The sequence below is a fragment of the Epinephelus moara genome, chromosome 4, assembly GCF_006386435.1.
Source record: "Epinephelus moara isolate mb chromosome 4, YSFRI_EMoa_1.0, whole genome shotgun sequence".
Taxonomy (NCBI): Eukaryota; Metazoa; Chordata; class Actinopteri; order Perciformes; family Serranidae; genus Epinephelus; species Epinephelus moara.
This window is the reverse complement of record NC_065509.1, coordinates 23,312,016-23,327,022: the sequence shown is the minus strand read 5'-3', so window position 1 is coordinate 23,327,022 and position 15,007 is coordinate 23,312,016. Positions and strand designations below refer to the sequence as shown.

The following is a 15,007-nucleotide window of genomic DNA, read 5'->3' as shown; positions in this document are numbered from 1 at the left end:
CCATGGAGGAACTCTGACCCCCAGGTGGGACGCACTGGACTAAATAATCTAACTTCAGATAATAAACTCCACCTAGAGTAGCTACATCAGCAAATGCTGCTTACATATTGATGCATTCGTATCAACAATTTTCAAGATTCAAGATAGCCTTTATTGTCATTGTACAGACACCTATACAATGAAATTGGGAGTGCCACAACTGAAGGTGCATTAGGAATAAATATTAGAGCAAAAATAAAACAAGTGGAGACAAACAAGACGAACAAGACAAGAGCATACAGGTCATGTTATAATAAAAACAATAAGTAAAAAAAAAATAAAAAATTGTATACGCGAAAAAATCCGCAATTAGTACATGTGATATTTTCCTCATAATTGGCTACTTTTGTTCTTTTACTTGAGTAGGAGTATTTTTACATTTTTGTGTTGGTACTTTGCTGAAGTAAAAGAACAGAGTACTTCTTTTTATTTTACAGTGTTGAAAGCTGCTGTCAAATATTCTACTGTCACTATCGATTCTTTGTGTGTCGGTGCAGCTTTTTTACGTTTTTGGTACCCTTGAAGATATTACATGAACCTTTGTGGCTTCCAGCTTTTGGTTTTATGAAAACCTCCCTTTCCATGATTGTACCTTTTAAAAAGAACAACGAGGCGGAATAATGGGAAATTTCTACCTTGAATAGGCAGTGTAAAAGAGGCTGTGGAGACGTCTATGAGTATTTTAAAGATTTTTTTTTTGGCTTTGTATGCCTTTATTAGATGGGACAGGCCAGGCGTGGAGTGGGCTAGAAAACAGTAGTAAGGACAGTGCCTTTGTGCATCGGGTGCCTGCTCTACCCACCGAGCTACTAAGTGCTCCACCTATGCACTATTTGGAGTTGCCAATTAACCTCACCTGCATGTCTTTGGAGGAAGCTGGAGTACCTGGAGAGAACATGCAAACTCCACACAGAACCGCCCACTGCACCGCCATGCTGCCATTTCAAAATCAGTTACATGAAATTAAGCTGTATGACTAAAAGTACAGGCCATCTCTTTTTCTTCTCCTGAAGTGTTCTTTCTATTTTTGGGGGCATTTTGTAAATATTTTGGATGTTTCCTTCTGATGCCCTTTGTATTTCATCCGGTGACACACACAAGGGACAGGCTCATTATTACTCAGTGGGTGAACCCACAGCAAAGTCTCACTAGTGAGAATACTCAGTGTTTCCATGCAAAATGATTTATTTAGATAGTCAGAGGATCTCCTCGTCACTCTGTTTTCGTCCTCTTTTCTCCCTCTTCCTTTAGGTAAGTTATCAGCAGTGGGTTCGCTGCCCTGGTGGTTCATGTTTCCACGTGCCGGACAATGGGAGCTGGTGAGTGCAACAGTGCTGCAAATGATGTTCATCAATTATGGATGTCACGTTGACTGCAGCACTGTACTGTCGCACCGTCGTCATATTCTCCCCTATAAGGTCAAGAAAAGACAATAATCTTATATCCTGTTGTTTCAGAGCAGCCCTCAGAGGCAGTGAATGAATCCATCTCATCCCCTCAAAGTCTCTCTCAGCCTCTTTGTTCCCTTTCCTTGGCATTCTGACGTCAGGGTGTGAATCTCGGTTCATCCTCTGCAAATAAGAACATGTGTGAGGGTAAACCAACGTCAGCGAACACGCCAGTGACACGCAGGCGAACACGCCAACTCACACGAGCCAACAGGCACGCTTGGCCAAGACGAGCAGAAACCATGTGGGAGAGACTGTGTGACAGGCAGAGAAGGGAGAGAGAAGTGCTGGAGTGATAGGGGTTCAGACAAAGACTGAGTGACAGCATATGAAAGGCAAGCAAACACACAAAAGAGAAAGGCACAGGGAAGAAAAATAGGATGGAGAGTTGGGGGAGAATAAGTGGGCACAGTGTGTAATATGCGCACATCATCAAAGTCTGACAACTTCAGAGACGTTCTCTTTGCTAATGGCCTTGTTGTGTTCCTGCACCGGAAAAACAGCAAAGATGTCCCATGACCACCCAGGCAGCTGCTTCCAGGAATATAGGCCAAACGCCTACACTTCTGCCATAAAAGAGCAACTTGGAAATACAGGAAGAGTGAGCATGTTGGTCACGATTCAAGTTTTTAATGTGCAGTTCTCGAGGTCGGGTTATCCCTGGCAGGATAAGACGTATCTGCACTTTTCTGTGAAATTATGACCCTTAGTAAATTGTCTTTCACAAACTATAACTTTAAATTGCCATCTGATGCTTACAATGATTTTCTACCAAGCCATTAGTCATCATGTGAAATATTTATGATACCCTGAAGTGAACTTGGTCACTGCCTGCATGTTGCTCTTTCTTAAATGGTGTACGCCAATGTCCTTTGAAAATGTTGGACAACAGCAGTGATATTTTACGTGTTTCCTCTCACAAATAATGTGCATAAAGTCTAAACCCACTGATGTTTGAAGCAGAGCCATGCACGGGACTGATTTCCTATCCTACTCCTGCCCACTCCCGCTGGATTTCTGACCATTACCACCCACAGAGTGTTTTATCTACTCCCGCCCATTACCACAAAGTGCATCAGCTCCTGTTGGCACCTGCAAACATTCTGACCATACATGCTGGCACAGAAGATGATCAATAGATTTGGTCTTTTCCTGTTCCTGGGTAACAGCAGGGAAAGCACGTAATTTACTCTGGTATTAAGAAAGATATGCATATCTGTTGGCAATAACTAGCAGAATTATGCTCCAGTGCATAGTTACATTCATGGTTCCAGTTATTCTGGTTTCTCTGGGATTCAGTGTTATTTTTATTATCTGTAATATTCCCAAGAAAATCCTCCAAATGTCTGATTTGCCTTGCTTTTCTTCTTTTGTAATATCCTGCTTTAATCTTCTTTTCTGCCTCACCTGTTGATTTCTCCATCCTTCATGTTAATTAATCTCTCCGCAGCTATTTTTTGGACAACCGGAGATAAAACCTCACTGCAAGATTTGTATTGGGTCCCCAATGCAGTCCTCTAGATTGATGCCTTGACTGCCAGGAATTATGCTCTTACTTTATTAAATCCTAAAAGTTGCATAGTTGGAGTTAGATGAGGACACTGACACAATTCTCTTGTTTGGTAAATATGAAGCCACGGCCAGCAGCCGCTCTGCTTAGCTTAGCACAAAGTCTGGATACAGGGTGAAAAAGCTAGCCGACTTCTGTCCAATGACAAACAATGACTAATAATTTGCTTTTCAGGCGGCTGCTCGCTGTCGTCTGAGAGCTGTATGAGTGGTATCAATCTTCTCATCTCACTCAACGCCACATGCAGCTATCCCAAAATATCAACCTACTCCTTTAAAGCGCTAACACCTTGACGTCAAAGAAAAACACCACCCTTGAATTGTCTTACGCTATTTACGCCGGCACCCTACTGGCTCCTTCAACACCTCTGAGTTGTTTCTGTTAGTCATTTTCCACCTTTCCCTGGTTGCCAAGCACCAGTGCTCCAACTGTAAACTTGTTACAGTCCCTACTTTGGAATGAAAATAGATATAACTGTGAATAGTAGCAGTGGCATGTTGGGAACAAAGATAGTTGAGAAAAACAAGTTGGACTCCTTTGTCAAAACACAGACGGTGTTACATTCTTGTCTCTTTATGGAATTTGTCATCTTTTGCCTATGCTATCTTCATGAAGGTCAGACAGTGATCTCGATCAGGGGCATTTAGTTCATGGGCCACATTCAGCCCAATTTGATCTCAGGTGCACCAAACCACTGCATAAAAACTTTAAAATTAAAGCACCTCTGAATGTTTACCTTTCTTTTAGTGTAACGAAGGCCACGTCTGAAAACGTAAAGGAAAAATAAGTGCAATTTCAATAATATGTCTCAGTTTTTCCACACTCAGTTAGTCTCTCTGTCATTACATGTGCATTTTTCCATATATTTCAATTCCTGTGTAGTAATCAAGCAGCAACCTCTGAGGCCAACATGGAAGTGTCAAAAACCGCAGTTCATCAAATGTTAAAATGCCCAACTTTACAGTAGACATAAACACGTTTACAGCCTGGTACAAAAAACAGCTCGGTCTCTACAGCTAATTTCAACATTCCTGACAGCTGGACAAGGGGTGATTTTTTTTTATTAAAGCCCGAAGTTACACATATTTAAGGGCGGGGACACTTGAGTGACAGGCTGTCTGTGAGGCATCACTACCGGTTACTGTAGTCTGTGAGTCAGATCCACCCCTCGCTCCTCCGCAGTGACAGCCTGTCATCCAAATATGGTCACTTCTGGCTCCACAAAAACCAAGATGGTGACATCCGAAACCCCGAACTCGAGGCTTCACTGCACCACGTCATGGTAGCTACATCCAGTGGGAGTTATTGATGAAGCAGCACAAAGTATTTACATATCTAAAGTTCTGGCAGTGCCTTATCAACAGTGTTCCACCTCTTTGTTTTGAGATAGAAGTCTGATATTGTTCTTCCAAAACATCCACTGCAACTGCAGTGATAAAATACTGAAATTACTGCACGGTACCCCATTTGTACGGAAGCCTAATGCATTCATTTGAGGGAAAAGTTCTGCTTTGTTTGTCTGAATTAACAAGATTATCTCAGAATTCACCCCTCTCTAAGCCCCTTTGGTATGGTCTGTCAACGCCCACACTATCCAACTGCACCCCCTTAAGATATATCTTACTATCTTACTATATGCTGACAAAAACTCTGTCTGTCTGTGGGTGTGTCTGTTCCACGTTTTTCTCCTCAGGGTCATGGGAGGATGCGAATGAAGCAGTATTACATCAATTGGCCAAAGAGGGGCGCTATAGCAACCGATTGAAATTGCAAACTTTAGTGACATGAAACTTTGCACAGAGATGCCTCTCCTCATGAGGAACAGATTTGTCTCAAGAACCCATAACTTCTGGTTATATAGATTTTCCGCCATTTTGTATTTTTTGAAAAACACTTACAATCGATCTCTTCCTAGGAAGTTTGAGCGATCTGCATGAAACTCGGTGAACATAATCTAGGGACCAATATCTAAAGTTCCCTCTTGGCAAAAGTTGGAAAACTCACTAAAACTGAGCTTCTATAAGGCAGTGACTTTAACTATCTGCCTTTCAACATGCTACCTCAACTACTAATGTACAGTTCTAGCCCACTAACTATCCCACTATTGGCAATGGTACTACTGTACTTTCAATAAAGCAATCGTACTATCAAATTCACAAAAACTCTGTCTAAATACATTGCTCTTCTTAATGGGTTCAGTTGACTATTTAATCAGCAATTTCCCATGACCTGTATCCCAAACACACACCATGTGAAACAGTAAGTGGGCAACTGTGCACTCAGTGGGTATGGACTAGTTATCATATATTTGGTAATAGCGAAAAAGGGATTTCAAGCAGAAAGATGTGTTTGAAGGATATGTGGAGGAAGTCAGGCTCACTCAGCAGTGAAAACAGGTTAAAAAGATAAAGATAGTTAGAAGCTAAAGCAGGCAAAACAACACAACAACACTAGACAACAAAATGAAACCATGATTGTGAAGTTAATTCATTGCTATGTTAGCATTATTATTATTGTAAGCATATTAGTATGCTGCTCAAAGCTACCTAAATACAGTCTCAGATAATCGCTAGCATGTTTGTAGACTCGTTCAGTCTCGTTCATTTAACAGCGAGGTCTTGTTGCTGCACAAATAGCAGAGTTTATTGCTTGACTGGGGGACAACAAGGATTTTTAACATAGTTGCTTTTGTAGCCAGTTACAGGAGGACAATATCCCAACCAAACCTTTATGACACTGGTTTATAACATTTCCATCAATTGGTTTTTGAACAACAGTGACACGCCCAGTATGTTGTCTCAGTGCAGTGCACCAGGTTTAACTTTATCTCATTTGTCTTCAATTAAATAAAAAGTTCTGAAAGAAGTGCTTTGAAGGACAATCATGTAGGTGGGTCTGATGATTTATCTGCTGTAAGCGATGACTGGAAGGGGCGAAGGAGCTTTCGTCACAAAGAAGAGGAAAATAAAGGAGAGAAAAGAGAAAGAACAAAAGTGAGGTGTGAAAGTGATGAATAATTTGTGAGCTGGAAGACAAAAAAGATTGGAGGGCCAGGCAACCAAACTTCTCTGAACTTTCTGATTTGCGCCTGTGTGTGTGTATGTGTTAGTGTGTAGGCTATTTGCACATGAAAGTATATGTGCAACACACGCATGAGTGTATCTATGCATCACCATCATTATCACGGTGAGAGTTAATCTGTTGAGGGGGTGTGCTCATTCCGGGACACATCGACACATTTTCATCCTGGCGTGTGTCCCATTCAGCCCCATTCCTGAATCATACCTCATCGTTACCCCCCCATATCCACACATACACACACACATGCACGCACACCACACCTCGACTTCTTATTCATCCATCTCTCTGTATAATATGGCCCAATATAGCTGCGTGATTGGGGCGAGGAGTGAACACAGTTGAGACTGTTGACCTTCTCCAAACACACTCACACTGTCACAAAGGATTTCTTACACTTCACACACTTACGTGAGCACACACGCACACACACAGACACACTACTAATACTTCCTCCCTTTTCTAAGACGTATGACGTGAATCTCTTAAAAAACAAAGTCTCAGCTGTTGACTAAATTGGACTTCAAAGTTATCAGATTTCAAAATAAGGACTGCTCTGACGTATCTGATCACATTCATGCTTATGAGTCTCTTATTGCAGCATGCTGTGCTGCTGTGTGAAAGTGTAAAGCACTGCGTGTGTAAAAGCTCTACTCAGCAGGCTATCGATTCAAGATTTCATGAATGAACTGTTGCAATGCTACACTATCATCACTAAGTCAAGGTTTCTACTATCTAATATTATCTGTATACAGTGGTGGAAGAGGTATTTAGATCTTATGTAAAAGTAGCAATATTAAAGTGTAGAAATACTCTGTTACAAGTAAAAGTACAAAAGTATCAGCATCAAAATTTCCTCAAAGAGCCAAGAGTAAATGCTTTCATTATGCAGAATGGCTCATTTCAGAATCATGTGTATTACTGGATCGATTTATGTTGATGTGTTCACCACCTTAATGTTGCAGCTGCTAAAGGTGGAGCTCATGTTTTTGTTGTGGAGTAGAAGTATAAAGTAGCACATGATCATGTGAATGTGTATGTCACTGTTGTACTTATATGCCACTACTGTCTGTAAATACCGTGTTTGTGCTTATGTGCCAGCTCACTAACTTTTGCCCATTTTTCTTTTCCCATGTGGCATCCTTGACGAACAAAGACGAAACCCCCACACACTTCTGTTGTATTGTTTGTTTATTTTTTTTAATAAAGCAAAACACTTTCCTAACACGTTTTCCCATTAAAAAATACAGAATCTAACAGCATAACATTATCCTTCACACAGAAACTCACAGTCATGGTTCAGGGTGATTGGTAGGGGCGTACTAACATTCGGGGTTGACAAGAACCACCATGAATTACGCAGATCACAGTCAGGTTGGCATTGTGTTGAACAGATTTCTGAGTAAATACCCATCGTGTTGTCCAAAAACACACAGTGGAGTCAGAGAGGTTCTCTTATAAAGTACAGCTTTAATATGGGAGAGATGATTCTATGTATGCCAGGTCTGCATGGTCTGTTTGTACCATACAATACAGATATCATTTGAATGCAATTAAACTCTTCAGAGAATCATACAAAACACATGCTCACATGCATTTCTGAAACAATACAGTTTTAACAGTTATGTGTCCTGCTTAATTCATCTGTGCATAAAGGACTTTTTCAGCTTTCAGTCTGATCTTTAAAGAAATACACACATCCTCATACACACACACACACACACACACACACACACACACACACAGTCTCCTGATAGAGACCAATTGCAGGTCAGAGTGTAATGCAACAGGAGCCTGCAGGACAGAGATCGGAGGCTTCAAACTACACAAAGGGCTGTGTAGGATTCAGCCCTGGAGTTGTTTTCGCCCTGTTTTGTGTCAGTTTGGACTAACAGAGAGACAAAGGCCATATTTCAAGGGAAAATCAGGCACATACACACAGTCATTTGAAAAAGAGACCTAAACAAACTGGTCATCTCAGGACTTTGGTTATTAGTCTACAACAGTCCAATCCCACTCACACAACAAAAAGTGAGTCACACACACACACACAAATCTGAATCTGAAGTTTTTAGGCTGTCTGACAGAGGAAGAGACAAGACCGGAAAACACGAGGGGTGAAAAAGGCCTTTCATTTACGATCTACACATTTCTTCTATCACCACAAGCTGTCGTTTACGAAGCAGCCCTAAAATGTAATGTAAAAATCTAGCTAGCCTGAAAATACAGAGCAGTTGAGGACACGTGTATGTACAGTGATGATGAGTGGTATGTACAAGTGTGGGTGGTGGTGGTTTCTGGCATCTCTGGGATCACACAAGAGTTTGGATCTGAAGGAGAGAGTTGAGCTGATCTTGGCTGCAGTTCTGACGGTCCTCTCCTCCTTCCCTGCCTTCAGATGAACATCTTAAGCTCACTCTGCTCATGCTGTATTGATTTTCTTTCCACTTCCTCCTCTAAGTCTTTCTTTTCTCTTCTTAATTCCCTGACTGTCATGATCTGTGTTGATCCATATCTTTCTTCTGCCATCATTAATCAAAACTTCTATTCATGATGAAATAAATAAATTAGTGAAGGACAATGGTGGTGAGTGGATGGTGAGCACTAGTTGACATAGAAAATAGCTGTCAAAGAGTCACAACGCCTGCGTTGTTCACAGCTGAGATATCAAAAAACATCTGGAGACACCACCAGCTAACTGTGTGTTGTGTCTCTATCACTTCCTCATGTTGTTGTAGGTTTCTGCCTTTGTACCGTCACTATCAGAGTCAGTCTTCGTTATCTGATCCCTGCACAAAGCCTGTACTAAGAAGCAGCAGCTACTTCAACACTGAAATCCTGTCCTGCTCTACATCAACTCAGCTGATCTCTGCTCTTTAAAACAGCTCCCTGCTGCCTCGCCTGTCTCCTGTGTCAGTGTAGCACCTCCTGCAAGTCGAGGAGGTAACTGAAAGGAATCAAGATCAAGGTTTTTTGTTGGAGTTCGAGAGAGCAGGGGGAGAAATCAGAGGGGGGAAAAGGAGGTGGAGGAGAGAAGAGTTCAGCCAAAAAGGAAATGGAGGGTGAATGTGACTAGCGAGAGGGAGAGGAAGCGGAGGAGAGACAGGGTGTTGGGTAAGGAGGAGGACGAGGAGTAGGCTGGGTTGTCATAGCCTTGGGCGCAATCCAGATCGAAGCAGCGGATGGAGGAGTCTTCGTTGCCGTAGTTGGTCCAGTATTCTTCTGGGTCCACCTTGGGCAGCGCCTTCTCATCTTCTGACATTTCATACTTGGAGATGGTTTCAGTGGCGGGTTTGGGGAGGTACTGAGGCTTTACGGCGGAAAAGGGGAAGGCCTTCACTGTCTCTGTGCTCTTCTGGTATGAGGCTTTGGATGAGGATGCGGGCTTGTGCTTGGAGAACCACCAGCGGGTCTTGGTGCTGAAGGTGGTTGTGGTGCTTCCTGCCAGAGAGCCGGGGTCAGGCAGAGGGCAGAGGGCGAAGTCCAACTCACGGAGGAATCTGAGGTCCTGGCCACGGCGCTGGGATGGGGAAGTGCACATGAGCTCGGAGGAGGAGATGCGGGCCTTGCGGAACCACTCCCACAGGGGACGAGCCTCACAGCCGCAGGACCAGGGGTTGCCGTTGAGGCGGAGGAACTGAATGCCTTGGGTATCCCTCATGGCCTGGCCTGGCAGCTCGGCCAGGGAGTTGTTGAACAGGTAAAGAATGGTCAGGCGGCCCAGGTCACGGAAAGCCCGACGGTTGACCTGCCTAATGCGGTTGTCGTGGATCAGGAGGCGGTCCAGGTTGACCAGGCCTCTGAACACATTCTCAGAGAGGGCACGGATGCGGTTTCCATGGAGGAAGAGATGAGTGAGGTTGACCAGATCTGAGAACAGGTCATCCTGCAGAAAGTGGAGCTGATTCTCCTGGAGAGAAGTCAAAATACAACAAGATTTAGTGCTGTGGGAAAGCACATGGAAAAAGTAAAGCTGTTTTGTTGTTCTAGTTGGCGAAAGTTGGCAGTGATTACTATCAACTGAGACAGAAGCCAAAAACAACTCCCTCACTTCCTCTGAAGTTACCATATATGTACACTTAGGGGACGTTGGGTTTGAATGTAGCTTTACAGTGGTCAGAAGTGACCTCTATCGACTGGAACCACAATGAGTGTGGGAGAGATTTATTTCTTGGCGGGGACTTATTGTCTGATTGGAACAGAACTTAATGTGATGGATTTAAGAACACTCACAGCTGCGATCTCACTGTCAGCTTCCAATAAAGCTGACAGCAACAACTCTGGCAAAAAATACAAGCTAATGTTCATAGTGCACTGAAATGAATGACAAGAGTATTTTTTATTTTTTACTCTGTGTGCTTCAAAGCTATTTGGTTGTTCAGTGTTGGGTTTTAAGGCCTGTGTAAACCATGGTAATTAACAGTAGGGGTCGCCAAAGCTTCTTAAGGGATTGTGGGGTCCTCTTGATTTTAAGGGGAGTGAGAAAACTTGAATATGTGAACCACTGGCTTAGAGTTTAGTTAAGTATTTTTTTATTGTCCTGTAAACATGATTTATTCCCTGTGCTTATTTTTTAGTAAAAGAGTATATTCATCTAACTGCAGGTGGAAATTCTAAGGTAAATTAATGGAGCTTTCCCTCTGTATTGTATTATGGCTGTAGCCATCTTGTGTTTTTTGGAGCCAGAAGTGACCATATTTTGGCGACAGGCTGGCGCTGTGGTGGAGCGAGGAGTGGATCTGACTGAGAAGCTGGCAGGGACACTATCGACAGACAGCCTGTTGTTTAAAGTGGCCCGTGCTTAATTATGCCTAATGTTGAGCCTCAATAAAATATTAACAGGTGAGTTATATATAAATTCACCTGTACAGTTGTCAAGAAGGGGGGAATTAGCTATAGAGACCAAAACTGTTCTTTGTAGTAGGCTGTTAACATGTTTATTTCTGCTGTGAAATTGGACATTTTAACATGGGGGTCTGTGTTTTGGAGCCAGCCTCTAACAGCTGTTCAAAAATTTGCAGTTTTTGGCACTTCTGTGTTGAATTTATGTTTCAGCTCTGGGGTTGCTGCTTGATTTATTCATTTTTTAATCATTTAGCTGTGGGTGTCCTTAAAGAACAGAGTATGACATGATATTCTTTTATTCTATCCTTGTTCCTAGATTTATGTTTGATCATTTTGTTTCACATAATTTGCAGCTAAAATCAACTCAATATCAGTAAGTTGCAATATTTGTTATTTATTAGAAAATTATTCACAGAAAAATTGAACTTCAGATCATTTTTGATCCCAAGAGTAAGCTACACAACTGAGGATTGTCGTTCATTATGAGTACAGATATTGACACATTTTACTAGGATGATGCTTGTACTCGTGAAAAGTATATTACTGGATGCTTGTTTCATATGACCCTAATTTATACTGTATGTTGTGTATGTGAATACAGGGTCGGACAGCTGCTCACAGTGCTATCACTGATCATTCTGTGTCATTAATCCTGTGCAATTAATCTGAGAACAGTCTGTTGTGCTCAATTAATAATAATATGATGATAACAGATATTTCAATTTTGTTTTTCCGCTGTTGAACTGAAAAGTGCTAATTGGACCTGCAGAGATGTGTTACTTTGGCTCTAGATCTTATCAGTGTTTAAATATTTACTTGCATATCATTCTCAGTTTGCATTTTTGTGACTACAGTATGTGCAACTCACTGAACCTCCTTAAAACAATCCTCCATCATGCACAGTATGAAAGCGTCTTTATGTGTGTGGGTGTTCAGCCTGCGTGTTGGCAATGGATGTGTCCATAAATCAACTCCACAACACAAGTGTGTATTCCTGCACGCATCATGCATGACTATCAAATATGTATCTTAACATGTGTGTGCTCATTTTACCTGCAGGTAGAGGAACTGCAGGCTGTACAGTTTGTGGAAGAGGTCATGGGGGAGGGCGGCCAGCTTGCAGCGATGCATGTGCAGGCTCTGCAGCTTCTCCAATCCCCTGAAGGCTCCACCTTCCAGACGTTGCAGTGGGTTATCTCCCAGATCCAGCTCCTCCAGCACCCTGAGGTTACTGAAGGCCCCAGCTTCGATCCATGTGATGTTGTTGGCATACAGCCAAAGGACCTGCACAGAAAGAAGAAAAATATTGTGATGAGAAAGGGAAAATAAAAGACTATTAAGAATGTCTGCAAATATTGCAGTGAAATTCAACAGATGCACACACACTGCCATTTTTACCTGTGTCTCAAAGCCAAAAGAATCTGCACGCAGCTCTGTGATGCGGTTGTTCTGCAGGAAAACACGTTGTGAGTCATATGGCACACCGGCCGGCACTATGGTAATGTTCTGCGACTGGCAGCTGACCGTCATGGGCGTGGGGTAACACACACACAGCTTGGGGCATGCTGACACTCCGCCTGGCTTCACCACCACCAGCCACAGAATCAGCCACAGAGTCAGTCCACCTGGAGAGAGAGAGACAGATGGGGTTAATTCTCATGAGAAGAAAGGAACATAATTGAAGGTCAGGTTAGGAGCAAAGCCTGCAAAGGACCATTGTCGCAGTGGTTAGTCCTGGATAGAGAGACAGACAAAGAAAGAGAGGTCGATTTCAGCTTTTGGCACCTGTCTTTCTTTGCTGTCTGTCTATCAAACCTGTCGCTGTTGTCAGTGATTCTTTTTAGCACTGCTGTGCTCTCAGCCGTGACTTGTTGATTGGGTCCCAGAACTTTGAGGTTCATAAATAATTAACCAGATTACATTACAGAAATCATTCAGCCATTCATATCCACCCTATCACTTTACATAGGTCTCCATGGCTGTTGTGACACCAGTTACATAATTCTAGTTTTCAGCTGTTTAGAATATGAAATCACCAAAAGTCTACTATAAAGACCTTTAAGGGACAGAAAACGCGAATCACACGTGCCTACCGCATTAAATTAACCTGGTTTCCCACTTCTCAGGCTTCCAAAAGGTTGTTTCCGTTGAAAGGTTTGCCACGCAGAGGGCACGCGTAAAACCGGCAACCAGACCCGGATCAGTTTCGGTTCTTGTCAATAATGTAACAGCTTCTTGGCACAGCTCGGATAACGGTGCACAAAAGTGTCCACCGCGGGAAAAGTACATGTATGAAATAATAATGAAGTTCCCATTCATCTGTTGTGCGCAAGAATTTCCAGAGGATCACCTCTTGACCTCTTAACAAGTTGGACTATTAGCTGCGCTGGAAGCTGAGGGGGAACTGGAGAAGGGTCTTTTAAGTGGAATAAGACACCTTTTTAGAGTATTCCTACGTGTTATTTACTCTAAAGTCGACATGAGGTGACGAATAAAGTTCAGAATCATGTGCGCATTAATCATATCTGCATCTCTCCATGCGTAAAGGAGATATGGAGAGACTGGATGACATGTAAACTAACTTTGATCATGAGTTGTGAAGATGACGATATCAAATAAACTCACGCTTAAATTAGATTTCCTGTGGAGATTTTACTGCCAAAGCTCATGCGTTAAAATGCCGCCAAAGTGCGCACTAGGTTTCCTTCACATGCTACATACCTCTAAATTTCTATCATACATCATTGACAAAGAGCATTCAAACTTAAATGGGTGTTCAACATTGTGCAAATCACGATTTAAAATAGACCTACATGCAAAATGATTGTGCGTAAAATTCAGTTGTTTTCTGGCACATGAGGCTGCTGATACCCAGGATAACATGGAAACATCACTGTCATCTTATTGCTCCTCAAATCACTTACATCTTAAGACATGGACACTGCTGAGTGACTAACTGCAAAAACTCAACCAGACTAAATCACAGAAATGCATTTGCAAAGTCAGAAACCTCAGAGCGCAATCAAAGTGCTGGTGCACAATGGAAATCAACTCACCCTTAAAGTTGCGGGCGCTGGAGCGCTTCACGATGCGACGAGTTTCCATCTCGAACCAAAGCCGAAAGCGAGTTAGCCTGCGCGGCGAGGAGGTGCCTGCTTGCTGCTATCTCTGCTGAGGTTCAGCTCTGGTGAACGAGTTGCTGCGGTTTCAAGCAGTGACATGCTGGAGTCCCGGGAAGCTCTTTATACGCGCGGCCGGGTCGTCGCCCACAGTCGTAGGCAGCGGAGGATCCTCTACGTCAGCCCGGGAGGAGGGGTGAGAGTCACCGGAGGAAGCGACAAGAAAGGCACTGATAGGACTGGTTATTGTCACTGTCTTCACTGTGAGTAAGATTGTTTGCCTACCTGATTATTATGCATTATGATGAGGTAATTAAATGCACCATATTCAACAATACATTACAAAGGAAATGTCAGAACATGAGAAAAGAAGCCCACATTTTCATATCCTTTAAAAAATGAACCCTGAATTTACTTTTAGCCATTTCAGGAGAAAGCAAACTGCTTATGAAGAGGTGGGATGGAGGTTTTCGGTGACAACAAGCGAAGAATTTCTGGGATGATATGAATATTTTTCACTGCATAACTAACTGGTTAATTAGAGTGTTTGAGTGGTTCCACCGGCCCATGCGCTCACAAGGGGGTTGGAGGAGGACAGGAGGTGTTAAAACTCATTTGGCATTAAAGCCAAAAAATCATCTGCCTCATTTAGTGTAGGCCAGTTTGGAAAGAAGCCAAGAGACGCCTACAATTCAGAACAACAGATGAACATGAAAGGGAAACCCAGCGGTGGATCGAAATGATCCAACGCAGCATATGGACGGTTACATTTGTGTGAGGAGGAGAGGTGACAAACGGTACCGCTGACTGATACATCTCAGTGGGACAACACATACTGTACATCTAGCTGTCTCATAAACAAATACTGTTTTTCACTCTGCATTTAGTTAAGAGCTGAAAGCCAAGAT

The 15,007-nt window shown here is 42.7% G+C and overlaps 1 protein-coding gene across 1 annotated transcript; it reads right to left on the bottom strand.

The window, feature by feature from the left end:
• Positions 1–7,330: 7,330 nt before the first annotated feature.
• On the bottom strand, positions 7,331–14,178 carry rtn4rl2b (reticulon 4 receptor-like 2b). The gene is made up of 4 exons (XM_050042229.1): positions 14,037–14,178; positions 12,379–12,605; positions 12,034–12,264; positions 7,331–10,045 (listed from the first exon to the last, which is right to left on the bottom strand). The coding sequence occupies exons 1-4, from the start codon at positions 14,083–14,085 to the stop codon at positions 9,176–9,178; spliced, it is 1,377 nt and encodes a 458-aa protein (XP_049898186.1). The 5' UTR covers positions 14,086–14,178; the 3' UTR covers positions 7,331–9,175.
• Between the last annotated feature and the right edge of the window lie 829 nt (positions 14,179–15,007).